This window comes from Phyllostomus discolor, chromosome 4 (genome assembly GCF_004126475.2).
Source record: "Phyllostomus discolor isolate MPI-MPIP mPhyDis1 chromosome 4, mPhyDis1.pri.v3, whole genome shotgun sequence".
Taxonomy (NCBI): Eukaryota; Metazoa; Chordata; class Mammalia; order Chiroptera; family Phyllostomidae; genus Phyllostomus; species Phyllostomus discolor.
In genome coordinates, this window is record NC_040906.2 from 53,819,873 (window position 1) to 53,843,417 (window position 23,545).

A 23,545-nucleotide genomic window follows, 5' to 3' on the forward strand; every position below is an offset into this window, starting at 1 on the left:
TTCCTGTTAAATACAGGAGAAACTGCACCTATTCACTTCACAGTGATTTAAGGAGCTCAACTGGGAAGACAGATGTGAGGCCATTTAGAATAAAGAGTACAAATATTATTGAGTAGCCATTGGGAGCAAGGCATTGTGACAGATGCTATAATGAGATTGAACACGATCTACTCTATGCCAGTTGGAACCACGGTTTCATAAAACATGGGAAATTAGGAGCATAGAGCTTACATGCAGATGGAGCTGACGAAGGGCGCAGATCAGTGAGAACAGTAACAGTTTACAATGACGGGATGGGCTTACTGTCAAAAAGGATCAAATCACTGATGGTCTAACCACAAAGTAAGGGCTAAACTACATAGACCTTTGAATAGATGCAGTCATGTGAAACACCTACCCAATTTTTAAGATTCAGTATTTAATAAAAGAATACAAGTGTCTCAGTTTTTAATATGAATTACATGTTAAAATGATATTATTTTGAATATACTGAGTTAAATAAAACATTTAAATGCACGTCACATTTTAATTATTATTTTTTAATGTGGCTACTAGAAAATTTAATATCACTATGAAACCTGAGTTATATTTTTACTGGGCATTGCTATTCTAGAAGGCTATAATGAAACCAAAGCAGAAGTCTGGGCAGTGTGCTGTTCTGAAAAGGCTGCTCATGCGTATGCTGTCCTTGTGCGGCAAAAACACAAGTGGACCAAAGACACAGCAGAGAATGAACCAAGAGTTATTAAAACCACGAATCACAAAAATTCCGACGGCTCACATGGGAACACAACATAGTCAGGAGAAACATGGAAGGTACAGCCGGCGATTCCAAAGTGGCTGGACTGAGAACTAAAAGAAGTGGAGGGCACAGCAGTTGTCTTCTTGCAGCAGAGGCACAAATATTTGAAGGAGAAATGAGATGAAATGCCTGCCAGAACCGAAGTCCAATCTACGTCCCACACTTTCCCTCCAGTCGCCAGTAAATGCGTCACACAAAGCTCTACCTATAAGGCTTTGTCAGCAGATGGAACCCCTTAGTGTACCTCAACCAAACCATGTAATATTGGGGATCCATTTATATCTTTTATCTCCAATAAATGGCCACAAAAAAACTAATTATCTCTAGGCCCTCAAATTATAAACCAGAAACCTGAAGGCACCTGGAGGGATTCAGCTGCAAGTGCTCCAAGAAAAGCTCTACTGTCTACCTGAACCCTCAGCACCCAGCCCAGTACTGGTCACACTGTAAATGCCCAATAAATTCACTACGTACATTAAAAATGGTAGTTTATTGGAAGGTTAACAGTCCACACCTACACAATGTGGAGAAGGCAAAGAGCCGAAGCTGTAGACTGGCAAGCCCCGTGTTGCGGATGGATGATCAAACAGTGGGGTGAGTCCTCAGACAAAAAGAGCCGGGGGCCAACAAGGTCTCCCAAAATCAAGTCATGCCAGATGGGACTCGTATTCTTTTTTCGCCCTGCCTACATGTGCAGAGAATGTCTTAGAACGCAGAGTAAATCTTAACTTTCATAAGATCTTTGCCCTTTCATAAGCCTTTTATTACACATTAAAAATGTGGAGAAATAGCAGGCATGATATCAGCAGTGAATAAGTAAAGAAATCATAAAGAAAGACTGGTGGTTGAGAAATTGAGGCCAGCATGAGGAAACCCTTCAGTCGTGTTTTAGGGGTTCCTCTGCGGCAACGTCTTCTGCAGTGGGTTGAGGGAAGCAGGAACGGCAAACAGGCGAGTAGCATGAAGGTGGAGGAATCACAGTAGTTCAGAAGACCCTACTATTAGGGGTTATAAGAACAGAGTATCTGAAAACAGCATGATGAAATCTAATGGTAAGAAATGTAGTTTGTATAATAAGGTATACAAATAAATCATAATTAGAAATAAAAATGCACAAAAACGAAGTAAATGTAGGAGGAGGAAGACCACGTCTGGTGGTGGCGCAGATGCTTATGGGGTCATGCCAGCACGGAGTGAAAGCTGCGTAAAGCCAGTGCGGTGGCAAGCTGCATCAGGAGAAATGCAGTAATGCAGCTTGTTCTTAGCTCTCTTATATCGTGTACCAGTCAGGCCACATTTGGCACATCATAACAAGAGGAATGCTGAGAAACAAAGGAGAACAGCAAGCAGAAACAAATGAAGGGATTCAAGAAGCTTTCAGATGAAGGGGAAGCTTACAAATGATAAACTAGAAATCTTCACATTCTTAAGACTTTTCAATTAGAAGTGGTAGCATATACTGAATCTCTTTTCCAAAGGCACGTTTTTAAGGAAGGTGGAGGTCCCAGATTCCCAGATCTCTTTGAGAATCTGATAAAGCCATGGGCCAGCCACTCCCAGGAAAAAAATTACACACATACATGTTTTTCATAAAATTGTCGGGGGTTGCAAAGCAGACTTAGAACTACTGTAGTTTAGAAGTTTCTAGAAGGACCCAGGTTTCTGTTTCACAATAAGAAACTACTTCTCCTTTGACTTATAAAGCAATACTTCTGGTCAGGAAATTGATAGAAAGATTCCTAGCCTGGGAAGAGGGAGTGGGAGTGGAAGAGGGAGTGGGAAGAATGTAGAGTCGGTAACCCACAGAGTCCCTTCCAATGCTAAGATTTCCCCCATCTAAAAGGAACTTTTGAATAATTTCACAGCATTAATGAAAATATTTGAAACACTATTTGTTGTTGTGATTTGTATTACAATTTTAAATATTGACAATATCCATTAAACTCTAGTAATTGAAACAGGGTCAAAACAAAGGTCACCTAGGCACTAACATGATTTACGGACACATCTGAAAACTATGGGTGCCCAGCTACACCTGGGTGTACAACTATAAAGGCAGCAGGTATGTAGATCATTTCTCACATTACAAACAATAAAATATTTTTCTTCTCAGGTTGCCTTTTGAATTGCCTGCACTGAGGGGCATGGTAGCAGAACCCCTACAGCAATGCAACATAAGCTCTGGTTTTGCATTTGATTACAAGGATTTTTCTAAGGAGCTACTTTACACCATCATACAGGACATACTCATGAGGTATTTTTTAGTAGCACTACATACTTTCTATATTTGGGGTCTGTACTCTAGGTAACTCATTAATGTTACACATGAAGAGTTTTTTTTTTTTTATATACATTAACTGCTGGGAAGGAGAAGAGGTACATCTCAATTTTAATTCTACCCTTAAAGGAAAACAAATAAATCAAAGTACTTGAGAGTGAAGCTTATTTCTTTAAAACTCAAGTTCTCAGAAATATAAAGCAGGAAAAGTTTCCTAGTATTCTTTTGAGAGATAATTCCTGGGTTTTACTTGAATTTCTTTTACTTAAATTCTTATCACTAGTTCTGCTAATAATCTTGAAAGATTGCCCAATCCCAAAATAATTAGAGACAAATTATACTCAAAATTACTTCAGTGTTTCCTTGTTATAACCATATGCAACTATAACAAGGTATTATAAATGCCTGCGGGCTCCACACAGTGCTGTTGCTGGGAAATGATTCTCACACCAAGTATGACCAAAAGGGCTGCAAGCCTCAAGGAGAAGCTGTGTGTGCACGCATGCATGCGTGTGTGTGTGTGTGTGTGTGTGTGTGGTTAATTTGTGTATGGGACCCCAGTGATAGATGTTACTCCCTTAAAAGCCCCAACTTTATTTTCTTATTGGGGCTGAAAAGTAAGGAATCACTGCATCCCTTCATTTCTCAGCTGTCTCCCATTTCCACTGTTTTAATTTTCCATTGAAATCAATTTCTCAAAATGGAAAAAAAAATTCTGCCATCAGTGGTAGACTTTAAGTGATGTGGAAGGATCATTTTTTTTTCTGGTTTTCTTTAAGTAATAGCCTCCCAAAAATCGGTTAATGACAGTGGACCTATTTTCTATAGAAAGGATTATCAAATTCCAACAGAATCTGTCATATTGTTTACTTAGCTCTCAACAAAACAAATGAACCCAGACATTCAGGGGCCACAGAGTTTTAGGGATTCATTTTATGTTATTCCTTCCATCTTCTTTAGCCATAAATGCAGCTGGCGAGTGGAATTATATAGGAGAGTGGTCCTCAAACTTTAGTGCGGAGCAAGATCAGCAGAAAGGCTTTGGAAACACAGATTGCGAGGCCTCTTCTTCAGAGTCTGTGATCCGGTCAGTCTGGGTTGGGGCCCGGTAAGCGGCATTTCTGGTGGTGCTGTTGCTGCCAGTCTGGGGACAACCCTTTGAGAACCCCTGGTACAGAAGCATCTCTGATAGATAACTGGTTGTAACGCCGTATTTCCTTTCTTAATTCCAACTTTCATGGCTAAGCTTTTTGAATCATACTCTAGACTGGACCCAAAATTGGAAGACAGCTTTCTGTGGCTTCAGAACCTACACAGCCACATCTCCTCTAAGTGTCCCACCGGAAATATTAGTAAAGAGTGTGACCCTCTTCTGGAAGAAGAAACCAAGCTGTTTCTTGAGTCCCTTCCTCACTCCCCCCACCCCCAAATAATGTAATTTGTTTCATTATTAATTGAAATATTTTTTTCAATTACAGTGACATACAATATTATATTAGTTTCAGGTGTACAACATAGTGATTAAACATTTATATAACTTATGGCCCTCAAATTATAAACCAGTAAGCCTAGGACTCCTTCTGACACCATACGTAGTTATTACAGTATCACTCCTTCACTTTCGTTAAACCACTTACTAAGAATTTGGAGTAAAATTCAAAAAGAAAATGATTCACAAAGCCTATCTGGAAGGGAGGCTCCGTTGGAAAGAAGACTGGCATACTCACCAGAGAGGATATATACCCAGTCGTGTGGTGATAAAAACCATGGCGAACATAACAAACAGGAGATCACAAATTTTCTGAAACTTGGCATAATTTGCCATTTTGGCAGCCTATGAAAGGAAGGAATACGACATATTAATTTAGTTAAACTGAAAAATAAAAAGCTTCTTTGAATATGCATGAGTCTCCTATAAGTTATAACTTATTAGACACATAAAATTGCCCGCTACTTTGAAATGCCACGCATCAGGATTCATAAATTACTCATAAGTCCAGTGAAATGCAGCATTAGCTATAAGTAGAACTACTGACTGTCACAGATTTAATAAAATATTCAGCAACCTGAAAAATTCAATTATATGGGTGATTTCAGGAAAATAGAAAAATAAGAAAATTCTTGCATTATAAATGATATTAGCAAGCCAACCACGCCAGAACAGGAATGTAACATGACAGGTCAAAACAGAACATGCTATATAATCCTTTAAACCTTTAATGAGTTCTAAACACTAAGACAACAGAACTTATATATAGAATATACGAAGCTTTTCTGTATTTTTTCCTTCTTTCTACTTAGAATTATAGGTTTTCTTTAAATAGGCATAAAAAGTATTCTGGGGAGATAGTTTTTGACTCATTCACATAAATTGAGAAGTGAAGAATGTGTCAAGATCATGGTTTTTCAATGACTCCATTTAGTTATAATTTTCAATGTTGCATGAATGGGCCATCTTCTAGATGAAAGTCAGTAATGCTGCAAGTGTCTGTAAGAAGTACTCTAATATTTCTGGTAGTGACTGAAATGACTACTTTTTTAAAAAATGTAATTTTATTTATTTTTTGAAACTTTTTTTTCAGACGGAGGGGAAGGGAGGAAGAGAGAGAGATTAACATCAACATGTGGTTGCCTCTCACATGCCCCCAACTAGGGACCTGGCCCACAACCCAGGCATGTGCCCTGGCTGGGAATCAAACTGGAGACTTTGGTTTGTAGGCTGGCACTCAATCTACTGAGCCACACCAGCTGGGACTAAGTGACTACTTTTTATACTGTAAGTTAGTCTAGGGAAGAAATCACATCCCTTTCTCTACCATCTATTTGCAGATGATTCTAAGTCAAAACAAGTGACACTGAAAACATCATTTTGATTGGTCACTTCTTTTTTACATTTTCACCAAGAATTCACAAGCACCTTCCCCATGGGGTGACAAATTGAAGATGTCTTCTGAATTCATAACATTATGTTCTACTTAATGGAAAGTTGAATTAGCTGAGTCAACTTGGAAAGACTGTTGACAGTGTGCATAGAAGTTATAATTTAATAGCTTTAAGTAAAACACAAAGCTATGAGAGAACTACATTCCTAAGGGGAAATATCAATTAACTGGGTGGAAGTTTTTTAATATCCTGAATACTTTGGGCATGACACCACACATTACATTGAGAAAAAGCATCTTTTGCCTCCTTCTGGCTAGGCAGCCATGTAACTGTTTTTATATATTCATCACCAGTATTCAATAAAAAAGCATTAAGTATCAATTTTTGGGAGGAAATGTCTAAGTCAGAGCTTCCACTTTGAAGAGCTGACAGTCAACATATCTTATTATTTGGATATTATCAGGAAATATTTTATAATACCAAAGAGGATCCAGGTAATGAAGAACATTTACTTTTAGCCACATGGCTGGAATTTCTGGATTGTTTTTCTTTTCTGGATTGAAGTGGTATGTGACGACTCAACCAGTGTTTTCAGACTAGTGGCTCTGCTGAGCATCATGCCAGCCATTTTCCCATAGGCTGGCGTTGGCATATTATACAGGACTGATTTCAAAACTGTAGAGTGCTGTAGAAATTTTGAATTTCAAGCATGCTTAGGATTTAATCAAATGGTAACTGACTTTCAAAGTGATGCCCTTATACTGATTATATTTCTCCTTTAAAAAAATGTGGAATAGGGACTACCATAAACACTTAAAAATCATAGTGCCAAGGTATCATCTGACATATCCTAGCTCATTAGGACTATTTTTTCTGTTTCATAAACTTACATGGACCAAGTTTAAAAAAAATGCTACATAGCCCCAGCTGGTGTGGCTCAGTGGACTGAGTACTGGATTGTGAACCAAAGGATCTCTGGTTTGATTCCCAGTCAGGGTACATGACTGGGTTGCAGGCCAGGTCCCCAGTAGGGGGTGTTCAAGAGGCAACCACACACTGATGTTTCTCTCCCTCTTTCTCCCTCCACTCCCCTCTCTAAAATTATTATAAATAAAATCTTTAAAAAAATAAAAAAATTAAAAAATGCTATATATACATCACACCTTGCCTGTTTTTATAATAGATTCAGTTTCATGGTACAGGAAATTTCTGCTTTTATTGCAGTAACAGATCATTATTTGAGGGCACCTTTATTCTGTATCCACAGTGATAGTAGATGCTTCAAAGGGGCAGACTGTAGGCCATCAGGAATCAAAAATCAGAATATGGATTCTAAGACCCACTTCTACATGGAATTTTTACTCTGGTAAATTTATTTTTGACAAGTTACATAAATTTCTTAGTTTAAAGTAAACTTTTATTTAATTATATAACATTACTGAGTGTGTAATTAAGAGTAAATACCACATCAAAATTTTGCTGAGGATTTTATCTTTTGAAAGACACCCCCCGTCAAAAAAAAAAAGAAAAGAAAAAAGAAAGACAGACACTAGAAGCATTTTTCTTTTTTTCCTACTTTAATAATTCTAAGTGATGGTGGTTTGGAGAGTTATTCCAAGTGCAACCAGTGTATCCTCAGATACCTTTTTATTTATATGCACAGAAAACAATTTTTATACAATTCGCAATTTGTATATACTTTTCACTGTAAAAAACTAGATAATTATGTGTACTGGCAATAAAAACTATGACTACTAACTGATTTCATCAGCATATACAACTCCCATTAATAAGTAAATTGAATTATATACACTTTTTGGACAAATCAGTGTGAAGCTTGTAACTCCAGAAATAAAACATATTCAAGTAATACTTTTCCTATGTATTCATTTCTTAAGTGTGAAATAATAAAGGTATTCATTATTCCATTAATAAAGAATACTAGCATGATGAATATTTTTTATATAAAAATTTACATACTAATTTAAAGTCTCATTTTCACCAATTTCACCTACAAAGAAATATTCTGCAGTTTCAAAGCAGGCATATTCTACTATCCCCAGCACCATTAGCACAACACAGAAGGAGTGATGATCTTTGGACCTTCCTCAATTCTAGAGTTTATACTCTTAAAGGTGAAAAAAGTCTTTACCTCCAGGAGAGCATCAGCTGAATCATGAAGACAGAGAACCAGGGTCCCTACTCGAGCCATATTGTTGACATATGAAAAGGTAATTAGGAAAATAGACACCAGGTGATGCAGGAACATAATGCCAAAGTCCTTGGGGAGGAAAAAAACAGTTATGTTAGGGCTTAGCAGTACCACAGCATTTCCATGTATCTGTTCAACCATTCGACCGATACTTTCTGAGGCTCTCTATGTGCCTAACACTGGGGATAGTGGAGTAAGACACTCTGCAAGCTCACCGTACAGTAGGAGAAACACACAGGAGACCAGTAATTATGGAGGATGTAATAAAAGCCAGAGCTAAGGCCAGATCATAAAGAATGTTTTGTACCAACCCAAGGAATTTGATGCGATGGGAGAAATTATTGTAGGATTTTAAGCAAAGAAAGACACGACTTGAATTAGTATACACTTTGGGAAAGCCTGTCGGGCAGCAGTGCAGGTCCAGCTGGACTTCTCCTCTGACTACTTCTGTGTCCGTCTCCTGGAATATGCTCATTGGGCTATTAAAGTAAGAATAGTAATATATTGGCTTTTCCATGAATCCTACACAAACAAGCTCTGAATTTTAACCGGTATCTGTGTATAGTCATTAAAAATTTAGCAAAAGTAATGAAATATTGGCTATCTTTATTTTGGTTAACTTCAAGGGAGCTAATTCTTGGCCCATGTGAAAAGATAGATTATCTTTCTCAGATACTGATTTATCTCCTGACCATCTGGACACCGTTTCTTGTGATACGGAATTTCTGTTGCTTAGAAGTACAATCTCCCTAAAAGAGGCTAAAAGCGGGGGGCAGTGAGTGGCGATAGAAGGAGACTCGATTTGGGTTGGTGAACACACAATACAATATACTGATGATGTATTACAGAACTGCATACATAAAACCTATGTATTTTTATTAACCAGTGTCACACCAATAAATTCAATACAAAAAATTTAAAAAGAAATACAGTCTCTCTTTTACTGGCATTTTTATTCTCATTGAATCCATATTTCTCTTAGAGTAAACTTGAACTTCTCAGGGACTTAAATGTCAGGATTGGCTCTAATGGTGATCTACTTAAAGCCCTATACCATTCGTGTAAAGACCGAAAAAATTAGCCAAAATGTAAAGCATATTATGAAGCTGAGAGAGAAAGGAAAAGATCAAGTGTATGTACACACACCCTCTTTTCAGGAGAGGTGGATGCCACATAGTTTGAAGTTTGTAAGGTCAGCTTCAATGACTTTTAAATGGTTTTAAAACATTTGAACAATGGTCCTTGTTTAGATGCTGAAAGTAAAATGATAATCTACAAGAAATAACATATTGCTCCTATGATGTCCTTTTGCCATTTATTTTACTGCATAGTTCCTATACTGAAAACATTTGCAATTATTTGACTTTAATTTTTATACCTTGAACCTACAAAGCTATGGATATTGTTTAAATTCCCATGATACAGAACTCTTAAAATTGTCTCTTTATGTTTTATAATGTCAAGCTCTAAAAGAAAATCATGAAGTAAGGTTAAATGTGTATGTTTGAAGAAAAACCCACAATGTTTGGGTTCTGAATACACTTTGGAGAACATGTCCAGAGTTTACTTTTCTGCCTTGGAAAGTGACAAACATTTACTGATAACCATACCTATTGATTTATTACTAGTACAGTAAGCCCTCATTTAAGTTTGTTGATAGGTTCTGTGACTTTAAGTGAAGTGGACAACAAAACCAATTTCACCACAGGCTAATTGATATAAAGAAGAATTAAGTTCCTATAGCATCTCACTGTTATAACAAAACGAATGAACAAAACGGCGTTATTTACAGAGCTGCTGCATAAGTTGCCTAAATCAGGTCAGATAATTTTTTCAGTGAAGTGCAACTATGTCTCTTATTTTCAGTTAACTAGGTTGTGCTGCACTGATGGTGAATACCATTGTTGGAAGAACCATCTGTCTTGCATCAGCCAGTTCTATCTGCCTGAAGTAGAACTGCAGAACTGAGTCTTGCAAACTTCAGCCACCTAGTGACTCGCCACTAGGCTCCTTCCTCTAGAACCATGTTCACATCCAGTTCTCAGCTCTCTGACAGAGAGAAATGATGAGCATGCTCTGAGTATAATGAGTGATTATGTATCAACTCGATTTACAAGATTTGTCTACTTTTCCTGACTTCCTGTTTTGGTAGCATCTGAGATTTTCCTAAATCATTAAAGTTGGACAATACCAAAATGCTTGAGGCAATCAATAAAAATTGCTCTGATAGTGTTTCCCACTGGAACTGAGATTGTTCTCTCCAGGCTGTTATACAAAATGTATTAGGTTCCATCATGCAGCAGACAATAGCTATTTCAAAACAATGAATCAGTTAAAGTGGAGCTACCTATCAACTGATATGTTAAATTATTTCTTAAACATAATGAAATGAAAACATAGTGTTTAATTCAACATTTTAGTGAGTTGATATTTGCCCATGCTCATTACACCGACTTCAAAGTGTGACCAGCTGAGCACCTAACCGGAATAATATTTCCCACATTTTGACTGCTCAGCCCTGAATGCTTGCTCTTGATTCCCTGAAAGAGAACAAGAGTTCTTCTCTACTTAATTTTAAAATGAATAAATATAAATTGATTAAAATTTACATTTTAATCAATTCACTTATGGAGGATTAGAACTATTTTATGATTAAGTTTCCTGATTTGTATCTGATATAAATGTCTATAAACACCACAAAGCCCAGCAATGTATCAAGGACCCTCCAAAAATGAGAGCCTTGTTTTTCAGATTGTTTGTGAAGATGATTTCCACATATAAATCCTCTGCTCCTAGAAAATATTTACTATTGAGGGACTCAGAGTTATGCCCATGGCAGATGACTGATTTTCATTATACAGTCATATCTGTATGAATATGAAAAAAGCGCAAATATTGAATTTTATCTTACATTTGTTTCAGAAAAGCATGATACACAATGAAATACCTTTAGTAAAAGCCACACAATAATTATTTTATGTGTTATCTCACCCTGACACATTTTTTTAAGTACACACCAAATCTGGTCCAAATGACAGTTTTTAAACAAACTGAATTTGGACTTCATCAGTGGAGGGCGGGACACTCCCACCCTCACTGTTATTGTGTGTTATTGCTAGAGTGGTGGGTGTGTGTAGACACACACACACACACACACACACACACACACACACACACACTGCAGGGACCTTGGTATGTAGGCTGAGAATGTTCCACTGCATTTTTAGTGGCAGCAATTAGGTAGAGATACTGGGAATTTTTGTTGGTTCTCAGACTGAAGACACATTCCAAAAGCCCTTATTCCAAATAGACTGGCCCGGCCACCTACTTCTGTGGTGTCCCCAACCTCCCGCCTTTCTTTCATCTTGTTTTTGGACATATTCATAGCTTCGTCAAGGGCTCCTTCTATGATTCCTGCCTAATATTTACCCCAATCTAAGCCCTCATTCCAGTGGCTTCTTCTATCTTACTTTTCACAGATAGGAAATTAGATGTGGTATTGACTCAAAATCCATTAGGTCTGAAATGAAAGAATCCAAGGAAGATCATCCATACTAATATCGGAAGTGGTAAAATTTCAACTCTTTGGCCTCCCTCCCCAATTATTAGAATGAGAATAAGCATCTTTAACTCAGGCCTCCAGGGGAAATTTATGCACAAGAAAACATTAGCCAGAGGGATCAACCTCTCATTAAGACATATTCTATAAGACTGTGTTTGATGCTCAATATGATGAAACTCCATTTGGAATAATCAGACTGCAGAGAGTCTTTGAATTAAGACTGTGTTTTCAGGAGGCACCAGAAATTCATCTTCATGTACATGTTTTCATAAATGCAAAATGAACTCATTTCTCAAAAACAAAACAAAGCAGCACAAACACCAAGAAACTTGTTAAGTCCCCATTTGTTTGATAAAGCACTAATAATTTTATGCAGTTTCTCTTGGGAATAATCTTTGCAACAAATAAAGAAAAACACTGAAGAATCTTCTCAAAAAAAAGGGAGGTTAAGGTTAGAAGTGCTAGCTGATTTGGGCGTGCACGGATGGTGAAGAACATGAAATACTTCTAAACTGCAAGGCAAGGGAAAGATTCTTCTCTCTCGGATACAAATGGCATGAATTAGCTTTCTGAATTCAATTCAATAAAATTAATAAATATAATTAATAGATTTATAATCTAACTCATGAATAGAAATCAGTTAATTTGTACTGTATTATTCATTTAACAGGTTTTCAAACCCTCTACAAAAGGGAAAGACAACAGCTGATAATTTAAAGCTGATTTTGTTTTATGAAAACTGCAGCAATAATAGAAATCTCTCATTTCTATTAACTTTATTTATTTTTTTTGAAGAATAAAAAAGGCTTCTTATTGAAGCCTTCAAGGTACATAGAAATGTATATGACCTTCAGCAGAGTAAGGTGCTCTTTTTTTTCTAGAAATGAATAACAAACAGTCTTGCTATCTCTTCACTTGGGCTTTTACAGCTGGAGGTAAAACTCCCAGAGCGCTGGGGAGCAGCATGGCTGTGCAGGAGGTGGGCTTCAGGCGCGTGACTTAGCAACACGCAGGGGAGACTGGCTGCTCAGGCTCCATCTCCTCTCCGGAGTGAATGCAGGGATGGGCATGGGAAGGATTTCCAACACAGATTACATATGTCAAGAATACTCATAGTTAAATACTTTTCCCACTGAGGGAATATGAAAGTATAATAGACCCTCAACCTTTGTCTATGCATGGATAGCTAAAGTCCTGATTAACAGCATGAAAATGTGTGTGTGTGTGTGTGTGTCTGTGTGAATGTGTGTGTGTGTGTGTATTCTCTTAAAAAGAAAAACAAGAGACTAAAAAACTAGCTAGGTTTTGAGACAATGACTGAAATGAAAGTATTGCCCTATATAGAAATCAGAGGATTTAGATTTGTCCAATATTAAGTAATGAGGAACATTATGCCTTTCTCTTACCAGTACCTGACATGAATAGCCCTCAATGTATGCAAATGGAAATGTTTGGGTATCTATAATCTCCCACAATTTATTTATTATACTTTAAGTGGCCTTGAATTTTGGCTCAATATAAAGAGAATTGGTTAAATATGCCACTTAAAGAAAGGTTATTTCAAATAACAAGCCTCTTCAAAAACTGTAACTAAAATTCACTTTTATTCTCATGCATAGCCTATGCACTTTAGGGTAAATATTTATGAGAAAATTTGGAAAGAGATGAAAATGTGTAATTTATTTGGGAAACATCTGTTCAGTCAAAAAGTGGAGGGGTCCTGGCAGGTATGATTTAATTATCTCTTCCCTAAAGTTCAGTCCATGAATAGAATTTCATTCACACTACATCTACAGTTAAATTTAGACTAAATAGATTAGATTAAATAGACTAGATTTTTCCCCCTTTCAGACTGAATATATACAGATTTAGGTCCTTGAAAGAGATAACTGTCACATACAAATATCCCAAATGCTAAGGAATTACTTGGTTAAAAAGTTTACATTTACCATTGTTACTATCAAAATGTTTTTTAAATGCATATTGCTATGATGTAAATATCTCTACTACCCATTCTCAAATCTGACATCCTCACCGTTCACCAAACGTGCACATCCAGAGTGCTCTACATTAGAGCACAGAGAGACACACTGTGGCCCCCAGGCTGAATCTGGCCCTCCACTTGCTTTTTGTTAAGAAAGATTTATTAAAACACTGGCCACATCCATTTACTTAATTATTGTCTATGGCAGTGTTCCTGCTACAGTGGCAGAGGTAAGTAGCTTCAACAGAGACTATATGGTCCACAAGTTTAAAATATTTGCTATATGGACCTTTACAGAAAAGTCTGTTGACCCTGGCCTTAGAGCACAGGTGGCAAACACAAGGCCCGCAGGCCGAATCCAGCCCTCCACCTTGTTTTATTCAGCCCGGTGCCTTGTTTTTACCCAGTGGCAGCGCTGAGCTCCTTGCCCCTAGTTAAGGAGTAGTTACACTTATACAGTCCTAAAATTACAATCGGGCCTTTGAAGGCAACCACTGGGCTGATGCGGTCCCCAGGGAAAATAAGTTTGACACCCCTGCCTTAGAGCCACATCAAAAGGCATATTATGGGAAACTCTCAGTCATGTTATTGAGATGTGGCAACTGTGTAGTCTCAGGGCCAACTTCATCAAATTTTCTTCGGATAAAGAATATGTGAGACATTTACTTTTCATAGCTATTCCGAAGAAACCTATTCTCAAAATTCAGGTTCACTATAAAAAAAGTTTGGGCAGGTATCTTCACCAAACTTCTCATGGTAAATTATAACTACAATTTCAAGATAATCTGAAAACCAAGGAGATTCCTCACAGATTTTAAAACAAGAGCAGTCTAAATGTAACATTACTGTCTCTGCTGATAGAGGTGCCATTATTTTATAGCCTCTGGGAACTTACATAAATGAAGTAAAGATCTGCTTTGTAAGTAGTTTTATCCAATCTGTCTCCTGTGTAACATTTATGGTACCATTTCAAGATCAAGAATTCTTAATCTTTTGTCTACGATGAATTATTTAGTTAATATCAATCTTTAATTGATTTTATTACTATGGCAGGGGATGCAACAAAATTTTGTTTGTACAAAAGAAAACGGAACCGAGAGAGAGCACCACCAACTCCCTTCCCGTGTGCCTGGCCAGAACGTGGTGCTGAACGTGCAACTCCCTGCGGTCCTCCCTCCCTCCTGCTTTCCTCTGCCGATCCACAGCACCCTCTCTCCACATGCACTCTGCTTTCACATGATGGAGATATTTTTCTTAATTATACACACATGTCTTTTTTTCTCACTGAAATTTGGGTCTTCAGAAGTCCTCCATCACTACAAGTCTTGCCAAATCATAAGCACCAGGAGATGGAGGTCTTTATATACATGTTCTGGGCTCTGTTTAAATTACTCTTGGCCCAGCCACACTAATTTGTACAGCTTTTAATACTGAGTCACTGCTAAAACACTTTAAATATACTTGATATAACAGTCTTCAGCGACAACTTTATTGAAGACTTTATTCATTCTCTCTCTCTCTCTCTCTCACACACACACACACACACACACACACACACACACAATATATTTATTTCCCTGAGGACAAAGGCAATGCCAACACTTGATATCGAGTAAACCCATTAAAGTTGAAAACATCCAGAATGATCAGTAGGGGGCAGACTGTACCCAACTAAAATCAGAAATATCCCAGGACTCAAAAGCTATCATTCTCATATTTACTTTAAATATGTGACTGAAATGACAATGGGCAATCAAGGACTCAATTTGCCATTGAGATGGTAGATGAAAACATTTTCCTTCAGGTCAACCAGGTTGGGATGATGCTGAGAAACTCATTATTACCATCTGCCTTATCTTTCCTCTTCTAACTCTTTTTTCCATCAGCTGTCTGAGTTCTCCACCTGCCTTTATAAACAGACGAAAATGTACCTGTAGAATTTACTCCTTAAGTTACTTCCTGTTCCCATGCAGGCCTCTGGCCATGCAGTACCTCCCCCGCCCGCAGCCCCCCGCCACCCCCCGCCGCCCCCAGAAGGCTCGTGTTTTCTCTTCTTTTCTCCAAGCCCTACTCCACTTTGACTCCCAGGTGAACTTCTATCTACCCTGTGATTCGCCTGCTAATTCTCAAGCTCCAAAGGTTCTGTCTGACACTGTGATTTATTCTGAACAATGACCCCATAAGGCAAGTACTATTTGAACTCCATTTAATAAAGAAACTGAGGCACAGAGACCCTATATCATTTTTCCAGTCATCATGAGGACAGGCTAGAGCCAGATCTGGATCGAGCTCTGTGCGACTCCCGAGCCCAGGCTCCTGTCACAGCAGGCTGCTTCTCAGAAACAAATGCATGAGCAAAGACTGAGGAAGGAGGCCATGGAGGAAGACCCCTGAAAACACATGTCAGCAAGAGACTAACAAACAGAGCAAAGTCCACTTGAGAAGACAGGGAGAGTAGGGGGATCAAGAGCAAAGGTGCAGAATTAGCTGTGAGTAGAAGAGGCATGTCCTGTTTGGAAGCCAAAGGGCAGGACATGTGATGGGCCTGTCTACATCTATAGCAAAGAAAAGGAGGTAATTCACTGAGTCAGGAAGACAGAACTACAATATGCCAAAGTGGGCATTTTCCTAAGACCCGTAGGATGACTTGTGGGAAACTTCCCAGAGGAAGCAGAATGACTGAATCTCACAAATGAAAGTGGAACCTTCCAAGTGCCAGCAGTACCTCCTGAGAGAAGGGGGTGGGTCCTGAGGCCTGGACTTAAGGACCCAGAGCCCCCAACCAGCAGCATTGTGTGGGTCCTAGGTGTAGGTCGCTGTAATGCAGCAATGCTGTGGCCCTTTGCACCTCACTGGAAGAAGAGGTACCTGCCTGTCACCTACCCACACCCTGGACAGCACTATGTGACATCTTAAGATGCTTAAGAGCCTCTCCCCTGGCAAAGGAACTTGGGAGTTTGATTACCAGAGTAAGTTAAGACTTTGAATAAAATCCCACAAAAACTGCCCCATAAACCGTATTTCTCTTCCAGATAATACTGTTCTATTGTTGTACCACCAGCCTGCACACAGCTCTGGGTTGAAATGCTTTGATCACAGGCTTTAGCTTACTGAAAATGAGCTGCCTGCTCTTCCCATCTTATATTGTGAAGATTCTGTAGTGTGAGGAAAAAACCAAAGCCACAACAGTGACCTAAGAGTCAGGAATATTTGCCTTGGAAGCAACCTAAGCCTTGAGTGCAGGATATTGCCACTCCAGCTAGAAGGGGACACACAAGCAAGCAGCTCTGCCCCCTGCAAAGAGCTGTTACGTGGCCTGCCTGGGTGCAAGAGCAGCAGCAGTGAGGCTCCTGCGAGAGAACTCTGTATTTTCCTTCATCCCTCGCAGAATGATCAGGTATCACCTGGCATGACTTCAGGTTTTCAAGAAAAGGACATGCTGATACAGTCTGAGACACTACCCTGGAGTCATATTCTTCGGAAAGACTTCAAAATAAGCTAGATGAGCAGTTCTCAAATGTTTTCGTCTCAGGACCCTTTTATATTCCTAAAAGTTATTAAGGACACCAAAACCACATTTGTTGTATGTGGGTTATGTCTATCAGTATTTAACACATTAGACATTAAAATGGAGACATTTTTAAAATGTGTAAAAACACACTTATTAATTTAAAGTTTATTCTTCGTTAATTAATATAAATATCTGTGCCCAAATAACTACATTTTCCAAAATTAAAAAGAAATGGCGAGGAGAGTGGCATTGTTTTGCATGATTGCAAATCTCTTTAATGTCTGGCTTAAGATAAAAGAGTGGAATTCTCATAAGTGCATGTACATTCAACCTGTTGATGTATGTTATTTTGACTGATGTAAACAAAACCCAGTACCACACAGTTTGAAAAGGGAGAAGTATCTTGATTGTCTTTTCAGATAGTTATGGATATTCTTCATTGGTACTGTACCAGAGCTTGAGAAGTAAGATATTCTTCAAGGTTACTTGCAATGTAGAATTTAAACCAGATCAATAAACTTTTTATGCTCTGTTACATAAAATCCTTTGGTCTATCTTGACCTTTGGAATGGATCTTTTACTCATGCGTAATTTTGTAGCGTCATGCGCGAGTCACAATATTGATTCACTGAGCCATCCAAACATTTCATTATACAGTCTTTTAAAAATCACATTTATTAATATCACTACCAATCTCATGAGAAAAGTTTTAAAGTATTGAGATGCCATCAAGCTCTCGCTGGTGAACCCAAGTTTTCCAAAAATCAAAATTTTGGTTGAAAGCTTGAGTTTTATCATTGACAGTAAATAATGTCAATTGTTTTCTTGAAACTACTTGAGAAGCTCACCCTGCATTTTCAGGAAAATGTCTACAAAAACACAAGTTGTAATAACCACAGTGTATCAGTCATTCTTTCAAGTGAAAGTGAGATTCTCTGGGGAAGAAAGCAGCTAGTTCAGCTCACAATGCAAAGCACTAACTGTATGAGGTTTTACTGAGACACTATCATACATTGTTATGCCGCAGAAGTTCTCTGTGCTTATTTCCCGTTTCATCACACAAAACATGTCTGAAATGTTTACTCCAGAATGCAGATTTCATAAAACGAATACTTTTTTACTGCTTCATCAAGATCAGTCTCAAGTAAAACTGATGTGTTCTTCCTGAAGCATGGGGCAGTGAAGAACACAGTGACTGCTAGAACAGTTTGGTGCCACTACCAGCAATGCTGCCACTGGTTCTGTCGCACGGTCAGTGCAAATTTCAATGCAGTGAGAAAGGCAAATGACATCTTACTATTGTTATGAAGACAGTTTTGACCTTACAGGTCTCCTGAAAGGTCTCAAGGGACCACACTTTGAGAACTCTGATCTAGACAAATTATTTCCAAGTATTGTTTTAAGAAATTATTAGTCATATTATTAATAACTGCACCAGTCAGAATAAGCTAGATTATGTGACAGTCATTAATAATGCCCTGAAATCTCAGTGGTTTAAAACAAAGGCCTGTTTCTTATCCACTGCATGTCACCACCTGCTGGAGGGTGGGGGCTGCCCTCTGTTCACCACAATCTCTCAGGGACCAGGCTGGGGAGCAGCCTCCACCTCACATGTTACCGATGACTGCCCTACTTGGGAAAAGAGAGCTTCGAGGGTATCACACTGGCAATTAAATCCTCTGGTCCAGAAGCGACTCAAGTCAGTTCTGCTCATAGCCTACCAGTCACATGGCCCCATCCAACCACAAGAGAGGACGTGGCTGAGAAGCACAATCCTACATGTGCCTGAGGGTGGAGAGTCAGCAGTATGTGGTGAGCCACATTAAAGACCACAGTAATAGCTAACATTTACTGAGCATTAATTACGTGCCAGGCACGGTTCTCACAGCATGAATTACTTTACGCTGACAACACTCCCTTGAGGTGGATCACGTGAACTCCCTTCTTCGGATCAGAAAGCCATGACACAAAGTGGGAAGGTAACTTGCTCAAGGTCACACCAAGTCAGGAGTGGCACCGGGCAGGTGGATGGACTCCAGAGCCCACACCTTTAACCTCAAAGCCATATCACCCACAATTTTCCTCACTCTAGAAAAAAGGAGAAAAATGAGAACTTTTTCATAATGATAAATTTAAAGGATTATCCTTTATTACAAGGTGTCCCGTCTCCTTTAAAACGTTAAAATGTCCTTTCCTTTAAGAATTGATGGTTATAAATGGTAGGAAATACTAGGAAAAAAGACTGGCAACCATAAGTTAGTTCCTCTTCCTAATCATTTTTGTTAAATTTAATTAACCAAAAATATAAAACTTGGTGACCACTAAATTTGAAAGTTTCTTTTGTTTTTGGTTTTAGCACTTTCTTTTGATTCAACAAAATTTTGGTCATTATGTGGCAAAGAGAGGTATTGTTCTAAGCTCTATTTGTCAAGCATTGTACTACATGGTTTCATGGACAGCATTTCATTTAATTCTTTGCCATACTCTTGCTTCCTTATAAAAAGATTAAAGCATGCATTTTCTTCTACCCTAAATACGATTGAAGCAGGAAAGATCTGAAGCATAATAGGCCCCTAAAAAGTGGGTAAAGCACCCATAGCAATGGATGCAAGTTATTATCTACAAGAGTTACCAGAGAGCAAACACAAGTCCATCAATGAGATTCTCGCTAAACTTAATCATAATACCTCTCTCTGTCAGGAACCTTTTACAAGATGTAGTTTTTCTCTCAGGCTAAAGACCAGAAGAACAAAGAGCTGATTCTACCAGCTGGGCTTTGGGACTCGGCCACGGATGATTTCCTGCAAAGGACTCTAAACACGAGCCCAGCTCATTGGCCAAGGGCCCAGGCCTTGAGTCCAACAGCCGCTTAGTTAAAAGGAACATAGGGTTTAGACACAAGCAAGCTGTTCTGAGCTCCAGTGTAGTCATATCTATTAGTTTCCCTTAGAAAATTTAGGTGTGCAGGAGAAATACTCATTGTGAACAGGTGCTACAAACAGAATTTTCACAAAAATGAAGGCTTGGGAAATAAATGTTTCAAACAATATTGAACACCAAGAATATAGTTGTTGTTGTTTTAATAAGATACTATAACAATTTCTCTTTACAAAAGAAGGAAGAATGGAAGAGAGAAAGAGGGAAGGAGAGAGGAATGGAGGGAAACAAGAAGAAGGAAGGGAGGGAGGGAGGGAGGGAAGGAGGAAAAAAGGAAAGTCCTCAAAAAGGTTTACATATCTTGGTAGCCTACAATAGAATATTTGAATTATAAGTCTATTATACCAAATGACCACATCTTGGCCAGTCCCTTCCCTCTGGGAAGATGGATGGTATATCTCATCACTGACCAAATAAGTACCAACTGTGGAAATGATCAAGGGAGAGGCCATGTGCTCTGTCACCACAAGGATGAAATGTTCTCCACTCATGTTTAGACTCCACATTCTATTTCAAAGCAGAACAATAAAAAAAATGATGGCAGTATTAGGACCCTTAGATAGGGGAAGAGTCTGTGAATATAAAAGCCATTTTAGAAAGACTCATAAAAAAGACTCATGAACCCATTAAGTCACAAAAATGATTTCTAAACCTTATTTAGGGTACTGATTCTAACAATTTGAGGTATACATTTGGGGCCAGTATTTATAAATCCTGGTCTCTACTGTAAATGACCATTGAGGCTCATTTTCATTTAATTGGGAATCTAAGGAAATGTTCTCCTAGCCTTTCTATTAATAACCTTACAAACAGCCTTTAGAAGTTGATTTTAATACTCTGTTGTCAATGGGTGTCTTCAAATATTTCTATTCCCTAATTAGGAAGCAGGCTCTTTTTTAGAGAGTTTGGTTAATAGTTGCAATCTAGAAGGTGCAGAGTGTATTTTGTCGCAGCCAGAACATTCCATACATCCTAGCTGATGGCTGGAACAGCAGGTCCTTCAAGTGGTAAAGTAATGAGGAGGGACCACCACGCACCTGTAGCGATAGCCAGATGCAAAGGAGAAAAGCAAGGGCTACAGCTCACCAACGAGAGATGTCAACAGAGGAAAAGGCCTTGCTTATTAAAATTTGGGCTGGGCAACCTTTAGTCCTGCAGTGGCCATATCCCCACCTTGCACATGAAATAAGAATAAGCCAGCTGTATCAGGAATATACAAAAGTCCTCTGACCAACTGAAGAAGGGAGAGGTGCCAGGTATCTAAAATAAGCTCTTGGTGTTAAATAAGAAAAAAATATATAATTAATTTCTAAAATTTGACAATATGTACAGGCCTGAGATCAAGTCCATGAACCTCATTGTAAAATGGTCCTTTTTATAGGTGTTTTCTACTCTAATGCAAGGTTTGTTAAAACCACACAAAATGATATACTTCAAAGCTTGAAAATAATCCACTTGAGATAACTATTAAGATAACGATCACTTGGCCTGAAACAATAAAGACTCTGTCCGTTCTCCTGGCGCACAGAAAAGACAAGGTCAACACATGATGAGAGAGCTCAGGTGAGTGGTGGTGGGGGGCAGGTGCTTGGTCACTTTTGGTTCAGCAATGCCTTGCCAGGACTAGGCTCCTCGGGGCCAAGGACGGTCAGTCTTGCAACCTCTTTGACTCAGGTGGCACTCCTAATTCTCACTAAGCAAAAGAGGAACCAATAAAACGTCAAAGAGCCGAGAAAGGCTTGCTGCCTCTAATGTCAGGAGTGTGACAAAGCAGGATAATGCAAGAACGGTGCACATGTCCAATCTGACAGTAAATCACATGGCTTTGCTTGGTCAGCTGGGGCTGTAATTCATGCCCACATTGCACAATCGAAAAACTTACATAAGCTTACTGTACATCAATTTTCTCAATTACAAAACAGGAAGAATATCCAAACCTCCTTTGTTGTTATACACATATTTTGTGTGACTATCTGAAAAAAATGTTCCTCAAAAGAAAATAAAATGTATTGTACTCAGTCTTAAAAAGGAAGGACATTCTGACACATGCCAAACATGGATGACCCTGAGGACATTATGCTAATTCCACTTTTAGGAGGTACCAAGAGCAGTCAAATTCATAGCTGACAGAAAGTAAAATGGTTGGTGCTGAGGGCCGGGGGTAGGGGAGAATGCAGCACTGTTGTCGAATGGGTATAAAGTTTCAGTTTTTTAAGATGAAAAGAACTCTAGAAACTGGTTGCACAACAATGTGAATGTGTGAAACAGCACTGAACTGTACACTGACAATGGGTAAGATGGTAAATTTTATATTTTTACCAAAATTAAAGATTTAAAAAAACAAACCAGTAAGATACACAATGAGCCTGACACGCGGATGAGCAGACGATGAGTACTGACTACATGAACGAAGAAGGCTTCTCCTGTAAGACAGAGGAGATCTAATTGGTTCTGACGGATCTTTAAACATTCCCAGAAACTGATCCAGAGTGTTTGGTGCCATGAGTAAGGAAACCACAAGTTATGGGTGCCAATGAATTATCTGCTATACCTAAGCCCTAACCCTTGCAGGAACCGCCCAGTTCTGAGAAGTAGACGACATACATGACATTAAGCCTGTTCCTCCAGAGAGGTCAGACAGGCAGCCTTTGACCAGCAGAGTATATCGCTGCTGTGACCCAGTGAAAGGGGTGTGCCCTGAACACACACGTATGTAGAGATGGGGCTCTGAGATGCAGGCCAGCAAACACAACTTTGAAGTAAAGATCCAAATATGAAAATGTGAAGAAAATGGCACCATGAAAAACAAGTTAGCAGTGAACAGTCACAAATGTCACCTCCGTCCAGAGGCTGGCAGGATGAGAGCTGGGATGAGTGGTTTAACACTCAGAAGGTCCAGAGTACCCTCCACAAAAGCCAGAGGGAGGGAGGGGAGAAACCCATCATGGTGCATGTAGGAATGTTGTTATTTTCATGACATATGTCTAATGTGAGGTAGCTCTTAAATTGGTGAAGAATTCTTTCTCTAGGGCTAGAACACTGAGAATTTACTCTCTCCCAGGAGCAACAAATAAAAATTTTCTTCTTAAATTTGGAGAACAGAGGGACTTGTGAATCAGACTGAGAGAAATTACCGCTGTTGGGACTCATTGCTTGCTATATGTTTTCACAGAGAAAAGAACACTAAGGAAGAGTGAAGAGATGATGGGAACAAAATACAAACCAGCGCAAACAAAAATAGAGAACTTTATGTATCAAAGCAGAAATCGGGACTTGGCTGGCACTGCTGGGAAAACAGAGATAAGTGCCCGTGAGACTCCACGCCCATCTGCCAGGGGCCATTAAGGGCACATGTCTGTGAACACAACCCAACCCC

The 23,545-nt window shown here is 38.8% G+C and overlaps 1 protein-coding gene across 2 annotated transcripts in view; it reads right to left on the minus strand.

The window, feature by feature from the left end:
- The window catches only part of CERS6 (ceramide synthase 6), a 303,384-nt gene that overhangs the window by 46,018 nt on the left and 233,821 nt on the right, over positions 1 to 23,545 (minus strand). For both annotated transcript variants that reach the window (XM_028510062.2, XM_028510063.2), the window contains exons 7-8: positions 8,116 to 8,244; positions 4,808 to 4,914 (exon numbers count right to left, since the gene is read on the minus strand). In XM_028510062.2, coding sequence (XP_028365863.1) covers positions 4,808 to 4,914; positions 8,116 to 8,244 — 236 coding nt within the window. The remainder of the gene's footprint in view (positions 1 to 4,807; positions 4,915 to 8,115; positions 8,245 to 23,545) is intronic.